General features: G+C 40.5%; 1 protein-coding gene across 1 annotated transcript in view; it reads left to right on the top strand.

Annotated features, from left to right (window-relative positions):
* MRPS5 (mitochondrial ribosomal protein S5) overlaps positions 1-23,199 on the top strand; it is a 29,054-nt gene extending 5,855 nt beyond the window's left edge. Inside the window, exons 3-12 of the mRNA XM_027033686.2 lie at positions 97-234; positions 4,722-4,847; positions 6,500-6,733; positions 9,705-9,739; positions 11,344-11,434; positions 13,210-13,256; positions 14,190-14,247; positions 14,532-14,594; positions 19,599-19,735; positions 22,827-23,199. Of these exons, the coding sequence (XP_026889487.1) occupies positions 97-234; positions 4,722-4,847; positions 6,500-6,733; positions 9,705-9,739; positions 11,344-11,434; positions 13,210-13,256; positions 14,190-14,247; positions 14,532-14,594; positions 19,599-19,735; positions 22,827-23,051 (1,154 nt within the window). The 3' untranslated portion in view covers positions 23,052-23,199. The remainder of the gene's footprint in view (positions 1-96; positions 235-4,721; positions 4,848-6,499; positions 6,734-9,704; positions 9,740-11,343; positions 11,435-13,209; positions 13,257-14,189; positions 14,248-14,531; positions 14,595-19,598; positions 19,736-22,826) is intronic.
* The last annotated feature ends 1,891 nt before the right edge of the window (positions 23,200-25,090 follow it).

The raw sequence follows: 25,090 nt of genomic DNA, 5'->3' as shown, positions 1-25,090 counted from the left end.
TTACTTTCATTAGTAATGATTAATTCTTTGGTGCTGGCAATATTTTCCCACAGGCGTGGAACATCTAACTCAAAGTTTTATTCCGTCTACCTACAGGCCCTTTGTCATCTCCAGGAACCAGAGGCAGCCGTCATTTTGCCAGCTTGACCCGTGCGCTACAGACACAATGCTGTATTTCTTCTCCCAGTAACTTGATGGGCCAGCAGTATAGATCCTATAGTTTCTTCACTAAATGTACGTAGACTGGCTACAAACTTCCCATTTCGTGAAACAGAAAAATAAAAGGTGCTTTCGTATCTTAATTTTTCTTCTTTTTCTTCTTCCTTTAGTGAATGAACACTTTAGAGACTAGTATATGATGTGCTATTAAAATAAAAATATTCCTTAGAGTACCTCCTGGGATTATGTCGCATATTACCAGCTGTATTTGTACTGTTCTTTGGGGAGCACTCGTTTACTTTTATCCCCTTGGTTGGGTACCTGAGACCTAAGTAGTATAGAATCGTGGCCCAGATCCCTGCTGATGTAGATTCACACCAAGAATATAATCAAAGTCTGTTTTTAGTTGCACTTCAGTTGAGGAGAGAGTACAAATCAGGAAAAGTTAATTTTAAGTAGACATTGTTTTGCTAACACTGCTTTGACTTGCAGTAGTGTTTGAAATAGTCGAGTCTGAACTGAAATTATCTTGATTCGTAATAAATGGAGATTGATTTCAGAACTCAGCATTAGACAAATTAAAAGAAATTAGAATTGGAATGCTTGGCTGGCTTACTCGGTAGAGCATACAACTATTAATCTTGGGGTCGTGAGTTCATGCCTCATGTTGGGTGTAGAGATTACTTAAAAAAAAAAAAGAAGAGCTTCTGTTTAAAAAAAAGAAATTAGGATTATAAAGCCAATTCATTTTAGATTATTTGGTAAATACAGAAAATCAAAAAGAAGAAAATCACCTATAATTCTGCTACCTTAAAATACTGGTCGGCTACTTTTTTCATGCAGCAGTGTATTAGATGTTTTTCCATGTCAATACATAGACTTCTTCAGTGCAGTGTCGTGACTATAGAGTATTTAATTGTCACTTTATCAAAGATCGCTTCACTTTGGAAGTCTCATAGTAGGTAGGTCATTTGTGTAGCAATGCAGAAATGAGGACCAGGCTGTAGGGGGATTGCAACTAACACAGGCTCAGTTGTATCTGTGGATTTTGGTGCAAAGAGAAAAGAGGAAAAGATCAAAAATCAGAATTCGAAGGACGGTTGCTACTGAATATATGTCATTTTGCACCATTGTAAAGTCAAAAAATTGTAAGTCAAGCCATCATAACCCAGGGACTGTCCGTTGTTTTTCCCCTGCCCTAGAAGTCCTTTTCTCTAACTCTTCTTGTTTTAGAGGTTCCCCTTGCCCTTTGACACCCCTGTCCGTGTACTGTTGTCTCGTATCTGCCTGACTCTCCATTAGCCTACGTTCTTCCCCAGTTACAGGACTCTGAACCCTTATGAGTTTATTGCTCCCAAGTCACACTAAAATTAACTTTAAGAGGATGAATTCAGTTGAAACTAGCATTGAGCTAGCTAGCTTTTGCTGTTTCAGTAGGAAATAGTCTTTGATTTTGTAATTTCCTCCAAAAAAACCCCCACAAAAACCAAAAACTATAATTTATCAAAACTCATTAAGATTTCCTAAGAGTATTTAACATTGTACTTGTAAATCTATCCCTCTGCTATGGGTGTGTGTGTGTGGGGGGGGAATCTACCATTTAAATACCTTTGATCCAAATTAGCAAGTAGTTTACTTAGCATGACTAAGTCTGAAATAGCTCCATGTATCAAATTGGATGTAATAGTGGATTTTGCATATATGTATGTGTGTGTGTGTGTGTGTGTGTATAAAATATGAAATATATTTTACCTAACTATGGTAGTTAACAGGTATATATGTTTTTAAAAAAATTTTTTTTTATAACATTTATTTATTTTTGAGACAGAGAGAGACAGAGCATGAATGGGGGAGGGGCAGAGAGAGAGGGAGACACAGAATCGGAAGCAGGCTCCAGGCTCTGAGCTGTCAGCCCAGAGCCCGACGCGGGGCTCGAACTCACGGACCGTGAGATCGTGACCTGAGCTGAAGTCGGACGCTCGACCGACTGAGCCACCCAGGCGCCCCGACAGGTATATATGTTAATCTACCTAAGCCCTTCCAAAAATGACAGAAAGAGCTGAAATAATAGTAAATCTATTCTAAATAACATCTCAGGTTAATTAGAATCAGACCAGTATGTTCTGATGTTAAAATAGTAAAATCTCTGTCAAATAACTTAATTCAACTTAGAGCCATTGAAAAAATTATGTTTGTGAATAATAGTAAGAATATGAGATAAGGCTCACAATGTAATATGTAAAAAAAAACCAGGATGCAAAATTGTACATGTAGCATAATTTCAGTTTTGTCTAAAACAAATGAAATATGTATGTACACTTATGTGTATATGCATGAAGGAAGAAAAACTGTTCTGATTTAACAGCGGGATTATGATTAATTTTTGTATGCTTGTCATAGTGTTTATATTTTCCAAATTTCATTTTTTACTTCACTTTATTTTTTTAAATGTTTATTTATTTTTGAGAGAAAGAGACAGAGTGTGAGTGGGGGAGGAGCAGAGAGAGGGAGGGAGCTGTCAGCACACAGCCCAACGTGGGGCTTGAACTCCCGGACTGTGAGAAACGGCCTGAGCCGAAGTTGGATACTTAACTGACTGAGCCACCCAGACACCCCTATATTTTCTAAATTTTAAAAAGTAACTATTTCTGTTATAATCTGAAAAAAGACTAAAACCATTTTTAATAGCATAATGGCATTCAAGAGTTGACATATGACTCACTGTCTTTTCCCGATGTAGTTCGAAATTTTATTTTCCTTTTAGAATATGTAATAAAGAAAATGAACTAAACTTTTTAGTCTTTTACATCTTTGTCTCAATATCAATTTCTTTTTAAAATCAGATCCTTTTTAGTATTTTTTTTTTTTTTAGAAATAAAGAGTGTACCCTTTTATTAAAAAAAATTTTTTTTTAATGTTTACTTATCTTTGAGAGAGAGAGAGAGAGACAGAGTACAAGTGGGGGAGAGCTAGAGAGAGAGGGACACAGAATCCGAAGCAGGCTGCAGGTTCTGAGCTGTCAGCACAGAGCCTGATGCGGGGCTCAAACCCACGAACCATGAGATCATGACCTGAGCTGAATTCAGATGCTTAACCAATTGAGCCACCCAGGTGCCCCAGATCCTTTTTAGTATTAATGAGTGATTTGCTTATTCTAAGTGAAGAAAAACTAATTGACCTCTTAATATGCCCCCATTAAAAGTGCTTTCATTGTGAACTTTCAAGTTTTTGATGGCATCTATAGGTAGCACCATTTTTAAGCGGTTAGGAAACAAAATCAAATGTTTAGTGAGAATTTAGTTTGGGGTTGGTGATTTTATTTCAAACTTGTGTTCTTTTAAGTGAATCAGTGTCAAAGTTTGAGCTTAACTTAAAGCCTTTGCTCTGATCAGGGTGCAAAGCAGCATGTGATGTGGAATCTCAGTTACTTTTCTGAGCTTCAGTTATGAAGATCAACTCTAATATGTATGTGTTTAGATAAATGGGATACCGAACAGATTAAAGCCTTTAAAAATATAAATCCAAAACATTTTTCCCTTTCCATGCTATCAGGAGATCAAGGGAAGACCTTTCAGGAAGCAAGCAGGTAGAACTTTGAAACCCTAAGGGTAAGAGAATGAAGATACTCATCTGTTTTCCAGAATATGTTTAGTATTTCCAGCATGTAGATAGATGTATTTTAGAGTTTTGAGTACTACAACATTTGTGTGGCTGTGATTCTTTATTAAATAAATTGGTAATGGGACAGAATCTATGACTGTAAAATCAATTGGTGATACTGTGAAAGGCTGGAAGTCCTCGGGAAGATAGGACTTAAATTGACTACATCAATAGAATTCAGTAGTGTCGAAAGTAATGAATCTGAATATTCCATAAGTACAGAGGGGTAAGTACTGATTGAAATGTATGGTAGAAAAAGATTTGGGAATCCTAGAAATTCACAAATGGAAATAAATCAGCAGTGTAGGGGTCTATACATCAAGTGAAAGGCAAGCATGGTTTGAGAATACACACACTGTATGCAAATATTAACTGTCAGACTCCTACCTCCTCATTCCTTCCTATGTATTGTTTAGATTTTAATTAGAGTTGAAGGTGAATGTGGGCATCTTATTTTGAAGGATGCACAGAGGTATTTAAGGCATTCACAGAAGAATAGAGCAAACAGTTCACAGTAGTAAGATTTATGAGTTCAGATTGCAATGTTGATTCTTGTTTGGGCTAAGAAACCTGTATTTAAGGATAGGTATTATCTCAGTGGTTATAGTGGTGGCAGGAGGGCAGGGAAGAGACCTGTAACATAGTTGATGAGATGTCTGGGAAATGAACTACCGGCAAATGGGATTTAAATGTTGGCTATCTTTTGTGGAGGGAGGCCATGCGTCATCTCTTGGGTTGTCCAAATGTAACCATGTGTTTGATATGTATAAAGAATGATATAATTTTACTTTCATCACCTCAGTGATACAAGTGAGCTGGACTCTTTGGGCCTTTTTTATTCAGCAGGGGACCACAGATCATTGCTTGGTAATTAAAAAACCAAAAAACCTGTTTCATTACAGTGACAGCAGATGAGCTATGGAAAGGCGCTTTAGCAGAGACTGGTGCAGGAGCAAGAAAAGGAAGAGGCAAAAGAACTAAGAAAAAGAGAAGAAAGGATTTGAACAGGGGTCAGATCATTGGTGAAGGTAAGCTTATTTATAAAAAGTCTAATGTGCTTTTTAAAGTTTCCTTCCCAGTTTTGTAGAGATTTTTATAGCCTAGAAGCCTCATACATTTCTCATGAAGGGCATTAGGTTTGCAGTTTTAGAATTAAATCAAATGGCTCACTTAATGCCCCATGATTCTGGGGGAAGAAAATCCCATAGAAAGGAATTCATTCGGTTATTCATTCCACAAGCCTGAGTGCCCTTGCGTCACATCTTCTGTGACAGTGCCCTCAAGGATCTTATGATTCGGTGAAAGTTGGCAAACCTCTGCAAAGGGCCAGATGGTCAATATTTTTAGCTTTCTGAGCCACATGGACTCTGTTACTTACAACTCTTCAACTCTGCTAAGGGGGCACAGAAACAGTCCTAGACAATATATGATCTAACCAGGAGAGCTGTGTTCCAGTAAAACTTTATAAAAACAAGTGGTGGGCAGGATTTGGCCCCTGAGCCTTAGTCTGCCAACCCCTGGAAACATAACTGTTTATACTTGTGTTTTTTAAAGAGTAAAAATTGTATAGTGTACTTGGATCAACATTTTGTGCTATGGTTATTGACCAATTATCCTTGGTAATAATAGCCTTCAGGCATAAAGAAAACACCTTTCACTGCACTTACGTGTCTACTTGAATCTTTTTCTCTGATGACTCACCTTATATCTTATTTTATTTTTTAACTTTTTAAAAAGTACAGCAATCATATATGTATACTTTCTCAGTAAAAAAATTCAAAGATTGTAGAGAAATCTAAAGTCCCCTTGATGCCCTTTCTATCTCCCCACCAATCCCAGTTGCTGCCCCCCAAGGAAGGCACTGATCTCATTTTGATGTGTTTCCTTCTGACCTTTTTTATTTTTTATTAAAAAACAATTTTTTTTTTTTTAACATTTGTTTAGTTTTGAGAGACAGAGTACGACCAGGGGAGGGAGAGAGAGAGAGGGAGACACAGAATCTGAAGCAGGCTCCAGGCTCTGAGCTGTCAGCACAGAGCCCGACAGGGAGCTCAAACCCATGAACCATGAGATTGTGACCTGAGCTGAAGTTGGCTGCTTAACTGACTGAGCCACCCAGGCGCCCCTTCTTCTGACCCTTTTTAATGTTTTTATATACATAAATACCCTAAAAGAAATACATATTTTCTTTTTAAAAAAGTAAATTCTATCGTATGGTACATTCTGTCCTATAATTTACTTTTTTCACTAATATTAGGTCTTAGAAATTGTTCCACATCAGTATCTCTATAGCAACCTCATTCTTTGAATTTAGTGTAGAATATTTCACGGGTTGAAGATGCCGTAGTCATTTAACCAGTCCACTATTGCTGTACATTTAGATCGCTTCCACTCTTTGCCTTTACAAGTAACACTTCAGTGGACCTCCTTGTCCAAGCACACTTACGCCTCGTAACTGTGTGGGAATGTTTCTGTAGGTAGCATTAAGTGGGATTACTAGTTATTACAGTAGGTACACTTAAAATTTTAATAGATGGTGCCAAGTGGCCTGCCAAGTGATTGTTAGTTTAAGCTCCCTCCGGCAGCATCATTATCTGTACACCCCTTGCCTACCGTTTTAGCACGTAAGAAACGAATGATTTTTAAAAATTCTTATTAATGTATGTTTTCAAACCTCCAGGGCGTCATGGCTTCCTATGGCCTGGTCTCAATGTCCCTCTCATGAGAGACGGAGCTGTGCAGACCATTGCCCAAAGAAGCAAGGAAGACCAGGAGAAGATAGAGGCTGAGATGGTCCAGCAGAGGGAAGAGTGGGACCGGAAGAGGAAGATGAAGGTTAAACGGGAGCGAGGATGGAGTGGAAACACGTGGGGAGGCGTCAGTCTTGGCCCCCCGGACCCTGGTCCCAATGGAGGTAGCTGAGTCCTGGTGTTGCTTACCTTTGTGATGGAGAGAGTACTTGTAGTTCTAGAATTCCTTAAGTGGATTTTACTTGTCTGTTTAGATTGCCTTTTTCCAAAAAAAGGGATTTGAGCATTATTGAAATAACTTCATGTTAATTACTCAGTTGTATTTTATGGAACACTAGAGGCCCATACGCAAAAGTAGTCCACACACAGGATGCAAAGCATTGGCTTCTGGAATCCTTACTGTGTGGCTTCTCAGAGCCTTGAATGTGGTGGTCTATTTTAGATCTAGACAGAGCTACTTGTCGGGTGCAGTTCTTCAAACACAGGTGCTCATGGGGTACCTGTGGAGCAGCGTGGCTTGGCAGTTCTGTTTTGATAACAGAAGATAAACCAGATAGTTGTCATTCAGTGTCATAAAAGCATACATGAAATAAAAATTGCTAATACTTATCAGGCCAAATTAGAAAATGAAGTCCTCCCTGCACCACCCCATCCCGAATATGTAAAGAAGTAAAACTCGTGTGAAAAATTCAATATTGTCAATGAGTAGGAGATGAAGAAATAGACAAGTTTGGCTGCTTTGTTAAATTTGGCTTAAAGAGGAAAGAAGTTGAGACGGAGAGATTCAGGTAAACATGCTTAGAACGGAGCAAAATGCTTCAGTTGAGTGGATGAAGGTATGGGAGGGAGAGAAAAAAACCCGTAAACTAAAACCCTAATGAGGACCCAGACCCAGGGTGGATAAATGGATTAACTCTTGACTGTGGGTTCAGGTGGAGCCTATGTTGTTGGTAGTGGAAATGTGAGCCTGCTGGGGGTGTGGTGGGTGAGTGGTAGCTGTCTGGTGGCTTCGGTTAGTCTGTGAGGAGGAGATGGGGTCATCTGCTGAAAGTAGGATGAGCATTGATGAGCATGGGCACCAGAATATTTTGATGAAGAGACAGGTATCTAGGACTGGCTTCAAAATTACCCAATGGCAGCAAAACTAAAAGGCAACCGACAGAATGGGAGAAGATATTTGCAAATGACATGTCAGATAAAGGGTTAGTATCCAAAATCTGTAAAGAACTTATCAAACTCAACACCCAAAAAATGAATAATCCAGTGAAGAAATGGGCAAAAGACGTGAGTAGATACTCTTCCAAAGAAGACATCCAGATGGCTAACACACATGAAAAGATGCTGAACGTCACTCATCATCAGGAAAATACAAATCAAGACCACAGTGAGATACCGCCTCACACCTGTCAGAATGGCTAACATTAACAACTCAGGCAACAACAGATGTTGGCGAGGATGCGGAGAGAGAGAGCATCTCTTTTGCATTGTTGGCGGCAATGCAAGCTGGTGCAGCCACTCTGGAAAACAGTATGGAGGTTCCTCAAAAAACTAAAAATAGAACTACCCTACAACCTAGCAATTGCACTGCTAGGTATTTACCCAAGGGATACAGGTGTGCTGTTTCGAAGGGGCACATGCACCCCAATGTTTATAGCAGCGCTGTTGACAATAACCAAAGTATGGAAAGAGCCCAAATGTCCATCGATGGATGAATGGATAAAGATGTGGTATGTATATACAATGGGGTATTACTTGGCAATCAAAAAGAATGAAATCTTACCATTTGCAACTGTGTGGATGGAACTGAAGGGTATTGTGCTAAGTGAAATTAGAGAAAGACAAATATCATATGACTTCACTCAGATGAGGAATTTAAGATACTAAACAGATGAACATAGGGAAGGGAAGCAAAAGTAATAATGAAGATAGGAAGTGGGACAAAACATAAGAGACTTAAAAAAAAATTTTTTTTAATGTTTATTTGTGAGAGAGAGAGACAGACAGAGCGTGAGCAGGGGAGAGGCAGAGAGAGAGGGAGACACAGAATCCAAAGCAGGCTTCAGGCTCTGAGCTGTCAGCACAGAGCCCGACTCGGGGCTCGAACTCAAGAACCATGAGATCGTGACCTGAGCCAAAGTCAGACGCGTAACCGACTGAGCCACCCAGGTGCCCAAGGGACTTTTAAATATAGAGAACAAACAGAGGGTTGCTGGAGAGGTTATGGGAGGGGGGATGGGCTAAATGGGTAAGGGGCTTTAAGGAGTCTGCTGCTGAAATCATTGTTGCACTATATACTTACTACCTTGGATGTAAATTAAACAATAAATAATTTAAAAAAATTACCCAACGAAGTAGGAATTGGACAGAACTTAGAGGAAAGAAGATTGGCTAGGAGTTGATAATTGTCGAAGCTGGCTAATGGGTGTGTAAGACTTCATTTTGCTGTTCTATCTTATTTTTTATGTGAGTGAAATTTTCTATAGGAAAAAGTTAATAAAAATCAGAGAACCCAGAGTGTTTGAAATGGCTGCTGTGGTGAGTGGAAAGAGACATAAAAGGCCAACAGGCAGCAGGGAGGACTTGACTGAGTTGGAGACCATGACTTTTTCGTGGCTCACGTGTGTACTCTGCTTTGACTTCTCTCTAGCAGCAGCACCCCGTAGGTCAGGTGTGGCCAGGGAGTTGCCTTGATTCTGGCCTAGGTGGTACGGTGGGGAGAAAAGAGGGGGAGGAAGTTGAGGCTATTTGCAACGTCTGGTGGAAGTGATGGCTTATGGTGTCTTGGCTGAGTGGCAGAGGCTGTGAAGACCATAGGGGGTCCGAGGGAAAATAAAGAAGGGGTCAGGAGTCTGGTGGTGCTGGGGAGCTCCAAGAACCACCACCTTGTGAGTTGTTGAGTGAGAGAGCTGCAGGGGTAGGAGGATGCAGTCAGGGAGATGGCCGAGTTTTAGGAATTTAGTGGTGGAGCAGTCTGGTGATCATGGAGGACTAGGGTGTGGCCTTGGGAGTGACACCAAAAGATTTGAGATTCCTTCTCACTTAAAAATCAGTGATGGTGCCTGGTTTGAGAAATGCTTTCGTGCACTAATTGTAGAGATCCGTTTATCTACATGCCTTCTTCTTTTCTCTCCACAGAAACATATGATGATTTTGATACCAGAATACTGGAGGTAGGCGTGCTGCATCACATACCCAGTTGAGCCTTTAGAGAAGTTGGTGTGGGTAGAGCGGGAATAGTGCGAGTGGAACCATGAGGAACAGCCTTTGGTGCGTGATTTTTTTCTGAGACACGGAGCTGGTTCGGATAAGGGAATAACGAAACTTTAATTTCAGTTACTTGATCCTGGCTGTCCTGACTGCTGTCCTCTTTTGGGGGCTACCAGTTGCGGTCTCATGACAAGGCAACTTCAGAGGTACGGTCAAGAACAGAATTTGGAGACTACTATTGAAACCCTCCCTTCTAAAGCCAGCATTAGCAATCTGTCCTGGCACTCAGTTCATGGGGCAGGGTAAGAAAGCTTTGAGTTGCTGTGAATGCCCAGCTCTTGACGGGGAAATAATCTTTTGGGCTGTTTGCAGGCCGTTGAAACCGAAGCCTGTGTCAGGGAAATTTCAGTCACTCTTTCCAGGGTGATTGAAAATCACCAAAATAGTCCACTTCCCTTTGAGCTAGTGCTGCATACTTGGCCGGTGTTAACTATCATTTGGAATAACCATTTATTGATTTTGTGATTGAATATGTATATTATTTCATCAATATCGGTACTTTATGTTTACAAGCATTTTATGTCTTTGGGGCCCCGTTTATATCTTTTGGAAGTTAATCCCTTTGAAGAATTCTTGTATGTGGATGATTACCTACAAGATTGTCCACGGGTGTGGACTCGACCTTTTCCTTTAACCTTACTTTTGGGAAGGGACCTTCCATGTAAGCAGTTTAAGGTAACAGTTTCATAGATCCTGGCCTTTTAAATATGCCAAAACAAAACAAACAAACAAAACACAGATTTTCCTGTAGTTTCTAGTAAGCAGGTATTTCTAAATTTTGTATTATCCGGTGAGCCTGTGAGCCTAAACCTTAGCATAGAGATTCAGTCCTGTGCTCATTCTTTCTGTAGACTGCATTTTCATTTCTAAGATACACATCTTCTTTGTTTTAACATCTCTGATCACCGGGAATATGTCTTATAATAAGTCCGTTACAAATTCTTTCAAAGTTTGGTCAGCAACTTTCTTCCTTTGTGAAATTCACTAAAATAATGTATATTGAGTTGTATGGTTTCTCTTTTTTTTTTTAATTTTTTTATTGTTTATTATTTTTGAGAGAGAGAGACAGAGACAGAGAGCAAGCAGGGAAGGGGCAGAGGGAGAAGGAGACACAGAATCTGAAGCAGGCTCCAGGCTCTTAGCTCTCAGGACAGAGCCCGACGTGGGGCCCAAACTCACAGACCGCGAGATCACGACCTGAGCTGTAGTCGGCTGCCCAACCAACTGAGCCACCCAGGTGCCCCAATTTGTATGGTTTCTAATCCGTTCAAAAGTTATCTCCGTTCAGCCTTCTAACAACCTTAGGAAATAGGAAGGGAAAGTTCGATTTTACCACTAGAGAAACTGCAGAGAGAGGTTTCCTTTGGAGAGTTTGCTGTTGCTACTCATGACTTAGAGGATGTTGTAGCTACTCAGGTGGCGCCGTGTGTGTGTAAGGGGCTCAGTCCAGTTCCCTACTTCAGAATTTCCTTAAGGTGTAATATATATGAAACATTTTGTCTTTTAGGTAAGAAATGTTTTCAACATGACAGCAAAAGAGGGAAGAAAGAGATCAGTCCGTGTCCTGGTCGCTGTGGGGAATGGCAGAGGAGCCGCAGGTGACCGGGGTGTGATGTGCATGGTGCTGGAGGTGGGGGCAGAGGACAGGTGTGGCCTGGGCTCAGCCCTTGAGTCTGCGGGTTCTTGCCGGTGCCCAGCCCCTTTGTACAGATTAAGCCTTTTAAGTGGTTTGGGCTCATATACCTTGTGGTAAACACATAAAATTCCTTGGAGGGAAAAGGAACAGAAGTTCCTCTATCTGCCTTTTTCTATGAGAACAATGGATATTTTAAAAGGCTTAAGATACTGTTGTCTTATGTATAATGAAAAATTAGGGAGGGAAAGCCACTAAATGTTCAATAGTAGGGGCGTAGTTACGAAAGGAGTATATCCAGGGCGCCTGGGTAACTTAGTTTAAGTGTCTGACTCTTGATTTCAGTTCAGGTCATGACCTCACAGTCCTGAGATTGAGCCCCATAGGCCCTGTGCTGGGCATAGAACCTGCTTAAAATTCTCTCTCTCTCTCTCTCTCTCTCTCTCTGTGTCTTTCTCTCTTTGTCTTTCTCTCTCTCTCTCCCCCTTTCCCTCTCCCTCCCTCCCTTCTTCTCCCTCTCCCTCTGCCACCCCTCTCCTGTGTGCATGTGAGCACTCTTTCTCTAAAAAAAAAAAAAAAAGTATAGCCACACATTGTAATATGCTGTAGCCATTAAAGAATATATTAGAAAATTATTTATGAAATAATGCTAATTAAAAATAAACAAAAAAACTTCATATAAGACTGTATAATACAATCCCAATTTTTTGTTTTGTTTTTTTTAATATAAAGTATGTTTATATGCAAAGACTAGAAGGATATACACTGAAACGGTTAATAATGTTTAATCTGTAGGTTTGCCAGTCATTTAAACTTTCTTCTTTATACTTCTCTGTAAAATTTCCCCAGTGAACATCTGGTTTTGAAATGTATACACGAACGTGTACAGGAGAGAAAATTGGAAAACTGCCTACTGACACTTTTTGTCTTTAAGTTTATTTATTTTGAGAGAGAGAGCGTGCACAAGACGGAAAGGAGCGGAGAGAGAGAGGGAGAGAATCCCCAAGCAGGCTCTGTGCTGTCAGCGTAGAGCCCCACACGAGGCTTGGACTCACAAACTGGGAGATCATGATCTGAGCTGAAATCAAGAGTCAGACGCTCAACTGACTGAGAAACCCAGGCGCCCTGCTTTATATTACTTTCTTATATATCATTTAAAAATAAAATACATTCTTCAAAATAAAGAATTAATGTGATAACAAATAATGGCAGCATTTCCATTAATTTGTGATAAATTTCATTTTATAGGGTTAAGCATTCACAAACTTAAGAATTGTTGATTTTATTTCCTGGTGAATTGAAATTTGAATTGCATTTGTAAGTTCCAGCGAAGTCATGGTTTTTCTCTATAGCAGTGTGTATTTTTCCCCAACCTTTCGGGTTATTTTAATCTATTTTTAAAAATGTTCAAAACCATTTATCTTATTAGTTTAGAGCATGATTAGTTCTTGTTTAAGTATATTTCGTTTTATCTAGAGACTTACAAAAGGTAATGTTATACACCTAACCTTGGATTTCATAGATACTTTCAAATGTAATCTTTCCAAAATGCCCCAAAACAGATAGGCACATCTCAGTAGCCTCATGTTTTATGGTTTGTTTTGGATAGCAGGTTTTCTGTGGGCAGAAGACAAATGAAATGCTACGAAATATTGTAGGAACTGAAACTTAAAATGTAGTGAAAGACAGTATGTGCCAAATTTATGCCCCTTTTTTTATTTATCATTTTTCTTTTTTAAGGTTTTGCCATTGGGAAAGCCACTGAACGAGCAGATGCTTTCAGAAAAGTACGTACATTTTTCTTTTGTTGATACTAAAAGTTCGGTGTGCTAGGTACCATTAGAACCACACACACACAAAATAATAAAAATAAGAACCCTCCCCGGAGGCTTACTGTCAACAGTTACTTAACTCATACATAGCCTAAGCAGTACCTGTTTTCTTTTGCGTCATTTTTAGCAGACTTGTGATTGCTTCCCAAAAGTATGAGACAGCTGGGAAGGCTTGAACTCTGACAGAATGTTTGAAGATACTAAGGAATTATTGTTAATGTTTTTTAGATATGATAGTGATACTGTGCTTATAAGTTTTTTTTGTTTTGTTTTTTAATTTTTTTAACGTTTATTTATTTTTGAGACAGAGAGAGACAGAGCATGAACGGGGGAGGGTCAGAGAGAGGGAGACACAGAATCCGAAACAGGCTCCAGGCCCTGAGCTGTCAGCACAGAGCCCGACGCGGGGCTTGAACCCACGGACCGTGAGATCATGACCTGAGCCGAAGTCGGCCGCTTAACCGACTGAGCCACCCAGGCGCCCCATAAGTTTTTTAAATTAAGTCTTTTTTTTTTTTAATTTTTTTTTTTTTAACGTTTATTTATTTTTGAGACAGAGAGACACAGAGCATGAACAGGGGAGGGGCAGAGAGAGAGGGAGACACAGAATTGGAAGCAGGCTCCAGGCTCTGAGCCATCAGCCCAGAGCCCGACACGGGGCTCAAACTCACGAACCGTGAGATCGTGACCTGAGTTGAAGTCGGACACCCAACCGACTGAGCCACCCAGGCACCCCTAAATTAAGTCTTTTTATAAGTATATAATGAAATGTTTAAGTTGGAAATTTTCGGTAATAAAATATTTTCTGCAAGCTATTTTTTAACATCTCCAAGAAAATGTAAATTCCAATAGTAGATTTAAGAATAGTGTTTTCCTTCTTTCTTTCAGGCAAAGAACAGAGCAGTACAATATTTACACTATGTAGAACGGTACGAAGACCATACAAGTGAGTGTTAATCATTTGTAGGATTACACTTGTTTCATTATATGTGACAATATATCTCTAAGGCCATCTTCGCGTTTCTCTGCTTGTTACCATGTTCTGGAACAAATAATTATATAAAATGCATAAACAAATTTTCTTCCCTAGTGATGAGTGAAATCAGAATCTTGTCACTCATCCTTGGCCAATGTGTGCTGGCTGCTTTGGTAGCATTAGTTCTGTGGTGGCATTTGCAAGGGCATTAAAGCTACACACCTAATCCTTATGCTTATGTTTTTATCCTCCAGTATTCCACGATATTTCTTTAACATTTAAAAGGACGCATATCAAGATGAAGAAAAAACCCAGAGGTAACCGAAAACACTCTTATAATTTGTTAAAGATAAAGCAGAGTCATTATCACAATTCCATCCTGTCCTTTATTTTTGATCAGTTGTATTGAACTCATTTTGAAAATACCAAAATGGGAAGGCCTGAGTTTCATTTAAGAAGGCCGAGGCTCCCAGGGAAATAAAATATAGTCAGTGCACTCAGGCTCCTGTGAACACAGGCGTGTACCAGGGGTAATTCTAGGTGGGAAGAGCATACTCTGAGTAGGAAATAGTAATGGAATGAATCATTGGGTTTGGATAAGTGCGAGCATTCATTTCTCCTTGAGAATTCATCGATGCTGTTAGATGGCCTACTTACAGCTTCTTCAGTTCCAGTCATTTATTCACATCGTCAAATATTGATTGAACATCATCTGTGAGCTGGGTGCTATGCTAAGCTCTGGAAGCAGAGGTAGACTTTCTTCCTGTTGCAAGCAAGGAGGCAGAGTTCAGGGTCACAGAGCCGTGGCAGTCATGCCCAGTGGACTTTGGGTATAGAATTCTTGAGCACTTTGATTTTGTTTAGCTATGGTTGGTTCTACAGTAAAAATGGTACTCTTGGTATATCTTTATTTTGTTTTCTTTTATTAAAAAAATTTTTTTTAACATTTATTTATTTTTGAGGGAGAGAGAGAGCATGAGCAGGGGAGGGGCAGAGAAAGAGAGGGAGACAGAATCCGAAGCAGGCTTCAGGCTCTGAGCTGTGAGCACAGAGCCTGATGCGGGGCTTGAACTCACGAACCATGAGATCGTGACCTGAGCCAAAGTCGGACACTTACCTGACTGAGCCACCCAGGCACCTCTATCTTTATTTATTTATTATTTTTACAGTTTATTTATTTATTTATTTATTTATTTTGAGAGAGAGAGATAACAAGTAGGAGAGGGGCAGAGAGAGGGAGAGACAGAATCCCAAGCAGGCTTTGCGCCATCAGCCCAGACCTCGATTCAGGGCTCGAACTCAGAGACTGTGAGATCATGACCTGAGTTGAGATCAAGAGTCAGATGCTTAACCGACTGAGCCACCCAGGTGCGTGCCCCTCTAGGCATATCTTTAAAAGTTTGGATCAGGGGTGCCTGGGTGGCTCGGTCGGTTGAGTGACCGACTTCAGCTCAGGTCGTGATCTCACGGTTTGTGAGTTCGAGCCCCGCCTCGGGCTCTGTGCTGACAGCTCAGAGCCTGGAGCCTGCATCGGATTCTGTGTCTCCCTCTCTATCTCACCGCCCCTCACCCGCTCATGTGCTATCTCTCTCTGTCTCAGAAGTAAATAAACATTAAAAAAAAAAATTAAAAAAAAAAGTTTGGATCAGAAAAAGAATAAGACACCTAAATTTTTCATGTCAAAGCTAGGACGTGGAAATCACTCTGGAGGAAAAAACATCAAATTCAGTACTAATTGTGCACCAAGAGAACCTGCTTATTTTTAAGTGAACTTACCTTCTGTTTTAAAATCACAGTCATTCATATGCCTAATAAAAACCTTTATTTATTATTAGAAAAAGTATTAAATTGAACACTTAGACGTCAAGCTTATACTTGCACTATTCCTATGATAGCTACTACCCTGAGTGGCTATTGAGCACTTGAAATGTGGCTACTGAGATCTGTGAAGTACAAAGGCTTAGTATGAAAAAAAAAAGAATGTAAAATATCTCAAAATTATTGTATTGATTACATGTTGAAATGATAGTGTTTTGGTTATATTAGGTTAATACAATATATTACTAAAAACAATTTTACCTTTTTTTTTTGAAATGTATCAGTGAGAAAATTTGAAATTCCATGTATGGCTTGCATATATGGCTTATGTCCTATTTCTGTTGAACAGCGTTGGTTTAGATACATTTATATCCAAATGATTTTTGAAAGATAGCTACAGTTTTCATTAATTGCCGAAGTTACCTTTTTTATCATCCCTGTCCCCTCAAGCTGTATCTTTCAGGTTTCTGTCTAGTTGAACACATTCCCTGTGCATTGAGGTTAAATATACATTTAGACAGCATAAATATACATTTATGTGTATTTATATACATAATTTTTAAATACAAATTAAATACAAATTAAATATAATTTAATTGTATTTATAATTAATTATAATTATTTTGTAAATTTTTTATAAATTATATATTTTTTATAAATTATAAATTTTTATAAATTATAAATCCTTATAAATTATTTTATAAATTTATAAAATATTTTATAAATATATTATATATTATAATTAATATAAAAATTAAATGTAAATACAAATTTATAAAACATAAATATACATTATAGACAGCATTTCCTAAACTATGTTCCTGTGCATCACTATTTCTATGAGCAGATACTAATAAGTGTGAACTCCAGAAAGAGTGTCATGTGGGAAAACGATAAAGGAAAGTAAAAAAAAAAAAATGTTTGTACATCTTTGTGATTGTCACAGTCTTTTTTTTTTAATTTTTTTTTTTAACGTTTATTTATTTTTGAGACAGAGAGAGACAGAGCATGAATGGGGGAGGGTCAGAGAGAGAGGGAGACACAGAATCTGAAACAGGCTCCAGGCTCTGAGCTGTCAGCACAGAGCCTGACGCGGGGCTCGAACTCATGGACCACGAGATCGTGACCCGAGCCGAAGTCGGCCACTTAACCGACTGAGCCACCCAGGCGCCCCTGATTGTTACAGTCTTTAATGCACTGCTGTGCAATGTGAATCCCCCAGAGGGGGGTAGAGAATGTAGCGTTTTCAAACTTATTTAGTCATGGGACACTTCTTCCTTGGCTGCAGCATGGTGTCTGATTCCTCACACAGCACTGCTAAACATTTCCTATCTTGCATCCGTGTTCATCAGGGAAATTGGTCTATAGTTCTCCTTTTTAGCGGGGTTTCTGTCTGGTTTTGGAATCAAGGTAATGCTGGCCTCATAGAAAGAGTCTGGAAGTTTTCCTTCCATTTTTATTTTTTTGAACAGCTTCAAGAGAATAGGTGTTAACTCTTCCTTAAATGTTTGGTAGAATTCCCCTGGAAAGCCGTCTGGCCCTGGACTCTTGTATTTGGGAGATTTTTGATTACTAATTAGATTTTTTTACTGGTTATGGGTCTGTTCAAATTTTCTATTTCTTCCTGTTTCAGCTTTGGTAGTGTATATGTTTCTAGGAGTTTGTCCATTTCTTCCAGATTGCCCATTTTATTGGTATATAATTGCTCATAATATTCTCTTATTATTGTTTTTATTTCTGCTGTGTTGGTTGTGATCTCTTCTTTTTCATTCTTGATTTTATTTATTTGGGTCCTTTCCTTTTTGATCCAACTGTCTAGTGGTTTATCAATTTTGTTAATTCTTCCAAAGGACCAGCTTCTGGTTTCATTGATTTCTGCTGTTTTTTTGGTTTCGATAGCATTAATTTCTGCTCCAATCTTTATTATTTCCTGTCTTCTGCTGGTAAGCATTTCCTATCTTAACACACACACACACACACACACACACACACACACACACACACTTTCATTAAACAAGGAGTTTTTGACACAGTGTGTACCTGAAAGACTTCACAGTCAAAGTACATCCAAATAATTCCCATGGGACTATGACCACTATTATATGGGTATTTGTATATGTATACAACTGGCTACCATTTGGGGAGGGCCGTGTATGGTCCAGGTGCTGTGCGGTATTCACACCTTCCCTTGGGAGCTCGCCATCAGCTCTGCCACGTAGGTGTGGAGGGCAAGGGAGGTTCTGGCCTAGGATCATTCAGTGAGCGGTAGCAGGTTAGAGTCTGCCTTCTAGGCCCTTCCAAGGATCTGCCTTGCATGGGCACCAGTCTGCAGGTGTGTGTGCATCTATACACATCTACGCGTGCATACATTTGTTCACACGTGGACGCATGTTCTATGTGTATAACTCCGCACACGGAAGAACAGACCACCCCGTTGTTGCCTGTCTTAGCTACCCTCTGAGGTCCCCGGTTCTTATGTGATCCGCCATAGCTATGGGGTCCACTTTAATTGGCTCTTTCAAGTAGAAGGGATGGAACGTTAGTTGCTTGTATCCGAATGTAGTTTTTACACACATATATTGAATTAGCATTGAAAATTGGAAATTAGAGGGGCGCCTGGGTGGCTCAGTCGGTTGAGCATTCGACTTCAGCTCAGGTCATGATCTCGTGGTTCATGAGTTCAAGCCCCGCAAAGGGCTCTGTGCTGACAGCTCAGCCTGGAGCCTGCTTCAGATTCTGTGTCCCTCTCTATCTACCCCTCTCCTGCTCATGCTCTGTCTGTCTCTCTCTCTCTCAAAAATAAACATTAAAAAGAATTGGAAATTAGAAAGACAGTAACATGTAATATCTAGAGTAGATCCTCTGCCTTAAAGCAGGGAGGCATGTGCTAAGTTTCATGTCTGGCTAATCAAAATGTGAGTCTAAATTTGGGGTGTCTTTCTCTCACTGCTGCCTGCATTTGCTGGCTGTTGATTTAGGGTCTGGGGATACAGTAGAAACAAACAATATCCTAGCCTTCACAGAGCCCACATTCTAGTGAGGGGAAGCATCAGATAAACAAATTCCACTAAGTGCCTGAAAGCAGCAATTAAGATGCTGTGTTTTGTGGGGAGCGGGGGAAAGGGTGCATTACCAAAGCCAAGAGAGGAGTTTTTCCTGGAAGAGGAAATAGGTATCTCTGCTCAGTGCAAATGAGCAGTTGAGGAGGGGGAGAATAGACATGTCCCTCTGTCCTTAGCCAACATGGGCGTGGGGGGGCCTAGAACTTTCACACATTTCTGTTCATCTTTATAATATTCCTGTTTTTTTGCCCACATGTTTAAGAAATTTATATATATTGTTTTTTTAGTCTTTATAACATCTCATTTAAATCAGTGTCGTTATGGAAATTAAGGAAGCTGTCCAGGGAAGCGATGAAGTCATAATATGAACCAGGGCCTCCTAAGCCCAGAGCCCAAAGCTGTGTGAAGGCCAGCAGGGTGACTGCGTTTTTCCTTTTCTAGGCTACGGCCTCCGCTGCCATCGGGCCATCATCACCATCTGCCGGCTCATTGGCATTAAAGACATGTATGCCAAGGTCTCTGGGTCCGTCAACATGCTCAACCTCACACGAGGCCTCTTCCGTGGGCTCTCTCACCAGGTAACCCTTCCCTAGGCTCTGAAACAGAAGTTCTAGTTTGTATTTCATATTTGCATTTAGGCCATGATAGCCTGGGGCCACCAGGGGACTTGGGCATTCTTTGTTGCCTGTGGCTGCATCAGTTTAAAGTTAATCCAACTGGAGAATTAGTTCATGAAAATTACCCTTAAAAAATACTTCAGGGGTATTTTGAAGTTTCAAAATTTAGTATTTTTCAAAGCCAATAATTATAATCTGTGTTTTTTTACGAAAAGAATTTATGCTTGTTCTATAGCTCTAACAATATAGACATGTAAAGTAAAAAGAGGAAGGCTGTTTCCTAATTTAGTTCTTTCAGTTGGGACTAGAGTGAAGCCTCTAGGGTACCTCTCCACTCTAGAGTGCTGTCTTCAGTAGAAGCACAGGCAGTTTTCAAGTTACCTGCGTAGGTCGTTTAGACAGACACCTGCGTTAGTAGGAACCATGAATGTTAATATGCCAAGTTCTTTCTCTGCAGAGCTGAAAGCCCTGGGCTGCCACCCAGCCTGCCCACTCAGCCTGGGCTAGGCTTGCAATCACTCTACTCCCCAGTGAAGAGGCCCCTCCTCCTAGGTTGCCCTCTTATCTGCTCCAAGGGATGGCGTGTTCTTGAAGGGATGGACCTTAGCGGAGGGGAAGGGTCCTTAGCTAAGGGTAGACCTTAGCGGAGCTGGATGAGCAGAAACGACAGCCAGGTTCAAGAGACTCCACTTGCTGACCTATTAAGGACTTTGACAGGTTTCCTGACACTTAAAAGTGTGATGGCCAGGGGTGCCTAGGTGGCTCAGTCAGTTAAGCGTCTGACGTCGGCTCAATTCATGATCTCATGGCTCGTGAATTTGAGCCCCGTGTCGGGCTCTGTGCTGACAGCTCAGAGCCTGGAACCTGCTTCGAATTCTCGTCTTCCTCTCTCTCTGCCCCTCCCCCATTCGCTCTCTGTCTCTCTCTCAAAAATAAATGAACATTAAAAAAAAAAAAGAAAGTCTGATGGCTAGGTTTAAATAAAGTGGTCCCTGGACTAATTATACATGGTCTGTTTAAAATAGGAAAGTTAATTAGAAGAAAAAGCTTTAGAGGTGCCTGGGTGGTTCAGTCAGTTGAGCATCCAACTCTTGACTTCAGCTTAGGTCATGATCCCAGGGTGTGGGATCAAGCCCTGTGCTCTGCACTGAGCATGGAGCCTTCTCTCTCCTCTCTCTCTCTCTCTCTCTCTCTCTCTCTCTCTCTCTCCCTCCCTCCCTCCCTCCCCCTCCCTCCCTCCCTCCCCTCTCTCCTTCCCCTCCCCCCCTCCCTCCCCTCTCTCCTTCCCCTCCCCCTTTCCTTCTCCCTCTCCCTCCTTCCTTCTGCCCCTCTTTCCCCACTCTCACTCTCTCTTTGAAATAAATAAAATGAAAAAAAAAGAAAAATTTTAGGTGAAGAGATCCTTTTTGAACAGGTTGTGTGTGTGTGTGTGTGTGTGTGTGTGTGTGTTGTTACTGTCTAAAATATGCTTCAAAAACACTTCTAGGAGGGTCTGGGTGGCTCAGTCAGTTAAGTATCTGACTTCAGCTCAGGTCATGATCTTGCGTTTTGTGTGTTTGAGCCCCGCCTCCAGCTCTGTGCTGACAGCTCAGAGCCTGGAGCCTGCTTCAGATCCTCTGTCTGCTTCTCTCTCTGCCCCTCTCCTGCTCGAGTTCTGTCTCTCTCTCTCTCTCTCTCTCTCTCTCTCAAAAATGAATAAACATTAAAAAAAATTAAAAAATAAAAAGCACTTTCAAATTCAAACTGTTAGACGTTTAATTTTTTGATGTAGCTACAGTATTGGTTTTAGATAGGTCATATTTATGATCAAGTAGACTTGTTCTTTTATATAATATTTTTGTTTTAAGTTAGTACTTTGGATTTTCTGATATGATTACCAGGTATCATCTCTTCTAAGATGCTGTCAACTGTAAAATGTTGCATTATTTAATGTGCTATTCAAAAAGAAAAAGAATGTCACCAATTTAAGCAACATGCCATTGATTATAAGATCTGCCAATTTAAATTCTTTTGTTTTTATGAAGCAGCTCATCTTTTTTCTAATTTCAAACTTCTGTAGGATTAGAGAGAATAGTACAAGGTGGCCATAAAGTCTGGAAACAGGAGATTGGCATATCAGGTATTTTAATGTACTACCAATAAACTAACTGTATTTCCTTTTTCCAGACACCTGTGGCTACTGTCCATGATGAGTCCCCTTGGCCCTCTTACCCAATGTCAGCAGTGAACAGCTCATGGCCAATCTTTGTGTCTCAGTACCACCCCCATGCAGCCCAGTCATTTTGAACCAGGCCTCAGACATCACTTTATGTCATTTGTAAATATTTCAGTATGTATTTCTAAAAGATAAGGATTAAAAAGTACCCGTTGGTACTATTATACCTAAAAAGTAACAGTACCACAGTATCTCGAGTTACCTAGGTAGTGTTCATAGAAATGTATCCATTTGTTATATTAAAAAGAAGTTTGTTACATAATTTGTTTTCCAGAAAAGGTCTGTAGATTGTAAGTTCTTGCCATGTCTTTTAAATCACTTCTAATCTATAGGTTTCCTTCTTCTTTTTTTCCTCGTGTGTGTGTGTATTTATTTTTATTGATATTATATTATATTATATTATATTATATTATATTATATTATATTATATTATATTTTTTAGGAAACGGGGTTGTTTGTCTTGTATCTTCCCAGTCTGGTGCTGACTACATACCTGTGGTCCTCAGTGCAGGTCTCACCCTGCATGTCCTGTAAAATGTTAGCTAGAGCTAGGGGCTTGATGAGATTCAAGTTCAGTTTTGGGCACAGCATGACACATAATTGGGAGGGTTTGGAAGGCAAGAGACCAGAGGCCAACGCCCTTCCTCCAGTCCAGTTGGGAGTGGGGAGATGATGCCATGCACCCCAAATCACTGTGGTGTAGCCACAAAACACATTGCCCGGAATCGACTTTGAAATGGTTAAGTCCCCCAAGTGGTACGTGGGAAGTTCCCGATCTTTAAGTTACAGATGTATCTCATAGACCTAACCTGGCGTTCTCAATTTGGTCTTGCCCAGGAAACCCACCAACAACTGGCTGATAAGAAGAGTCTCCATGTTGTGGAATTCCGGGAGGAATGTGGCCCTCTACCCATCGTGGTGGCCTCCCCCACGGGGGCCTTGAGAAAGGATCCGGAGCCGGAAGATGACGTTCCAGACATCCGACTGGACTGGGAAGAAGTGAGGGCGGCGCAGGGAATGAAGCGCTCGGCGTGGTCAAATTTAAAGAGAGGTGCTACGTGAGCTTCCCTCTGGCCTTGCACGGTTGCCACGTCTGGTACTGCCTGGCACCGAGAAGAGACTCAGCCCTTCCCATTTTGGAATGTCACTTTCTTTTTAAAGGAAAGGTCAACCTTCTTTATTTACAAATAATAAAGAACTACACCTTCAATTTATTGAGCACGTGGTATATACCAGTCACTGTGAGAGGAGCCGCGCGTACATATTTTAGTTCAAGACTGCTTTAAATATTCATTTAAACTAGCAAAAGCAGGGGTACCTCGGTGGCTCAGTTGGTTAAGTTTTCCACTTTGGCTCAGGTCATGATCTCGTGGTCCGTGAGTTTGAGCCCCGCGTCGGGCTCTGTGCTGACCACTCAGAGCCTGGAGCCTGTTTCAGATTCTGTGTCTCCCTCTCTCTCTGCCCCTCCCCTGTTCATGCTCTGTCTCTCCCTGTCTCAAAAATAAATAAAAATGTTAAAAAAAAAAAAAATAAAAAAAAAAAATAAAATAAACTAGCAAAAGCAAATGGACTAGGAAGACAGGGCTTATAGCCTGACCTAATAAAAAATAATATGCCAAATAATAATTGCTATAATAATTAAAGCAATATATATTAACTTTGATTTGTCCAAAATGAGTGTTATTAACTTCATTTTACAGAGCAGTTAAGTACTTGACTAGAGTCACACAGCTAGAAAGTAGAGGAACATGGACAAACCCTGTTCTTTTTGACTCTAGAAATCCTCTTTTTAAACCTTCTTGTATGGCTGTTTTAGTAATTGCTGTATCGGTGTTACGCTGTGCGAATGCCACTCCTCACCAGTCTGCTGGTGTTGACGTTTAATCACTTGCAAGTGTAGAAACTTTCAATCCCTTACCTTCCCTTTCAATCCCTTACCTTCCCCTGTTTCTGTAATTGTGTTTAAATTTACTCCACCTACGTTTAGAACCATAGTATTCTATTTTCTGCTTTAACCATCAAACGTAATATGGAAAACTCAAGAAGAAAAAAAAAAGCCTATTGTATACCCATGTTTTAAAATTTTATTATTTTTTTAAAGTAAACTCTATTCCCAACATGGGGCTCTGACTCATGAAGCCAAGATCAAGAGTTACATGCTCTATTGACTTGAGCCAGCCAGGAGACCCTTCCCAACTTTTTATTCTTTCAGTTGTTTCGTCTTTTTTTATTTTTTATTTTAGACACAGAGAAAGCATGAACAGGGGAAGTGGGGGGAGAGAGAGAGAGAGGGAGGGAGGGAAAGAATCTCAAGCAGGTTCCATGCTCAACACTCAGCACCCTGGGTGGGGTGGACTCCACCCCAGGACCCTGGGATCATGACCTGCTCTGCAATCCAGAGTTGGGCGCTTAAACAATTGAGCCACACCCAGGCGCTCCTCGATTGTTTTTTTTTCTTCTTTCCTGAAATTCCAAGAGTCTTTCTGTTACCACTCTGAGGAGGGCAACACCCAGTTCTCCTGTGAATCCCCTTTACTGCCATAGTCACAACACTTCTGACGCCAGACTTGGGGTTTTCCTTCCCCAGGCAATTCAGGTGTCCTGCAATTTAACACAATCCTGATAACGCTTTACCTGAAGATGGGGTCAGAGCTCACAGGTTAGGGGCTCAGGCCCACAAGGCTGCCCTCACCCTACTTTAGATGCCAGTTGCAAGTCAGGTTGTCACCTGTGTTTCTGAGTGATCAGCTATAAATCAAGTTCCTACGATACTGTCACTGAGTGATTAATTTGCTCGAGCAGCTCACAGAACTCAGGAAAAGTTTCCTTACTGTTTACCAGTTTATTGTAAAAGGATATGATAACTGGTGCAGCCACTCTGGAAAACGGTGTGGAGGTTCCACAAAAACTTAAAGTAGAACTACCCTACGACCCAGCAATTGCACTAGTAGGTATTTATCTAAAGGATACAGGTGTGCTGTTTCGAAGGGGCACATGCACCCCCATGTTTATAGCAGCGCTATTGACAATAACCAAAGTATGGAAAGAGCCCAAATGTCTATCGATGGATGAATGGACAAAGAAGATGTGGTATATATATA

The sequence above is a fragment of the Acinonyx jubatus genome, chromosome A3 (assembly GCF_027475565.1).
Source record: "Acinonyx jubatus isolate Ajub_Pintada_27869175 chromosome A3, VMU_Ajub_asm_v1.0, whole genome shotgun sequence".
Classification (NCBI taxonomy): domain Eukaryota; kingdom Metazoa; phylum Chordata; class Mammalia; order Carnivora; family Felidae; genus Acinonyx; species Acinonyx jubatus.
Note: the sequence above shows the minus strand (reverse complement) of the source record. Positions and strands in the feature narration are given on the sequence as shown.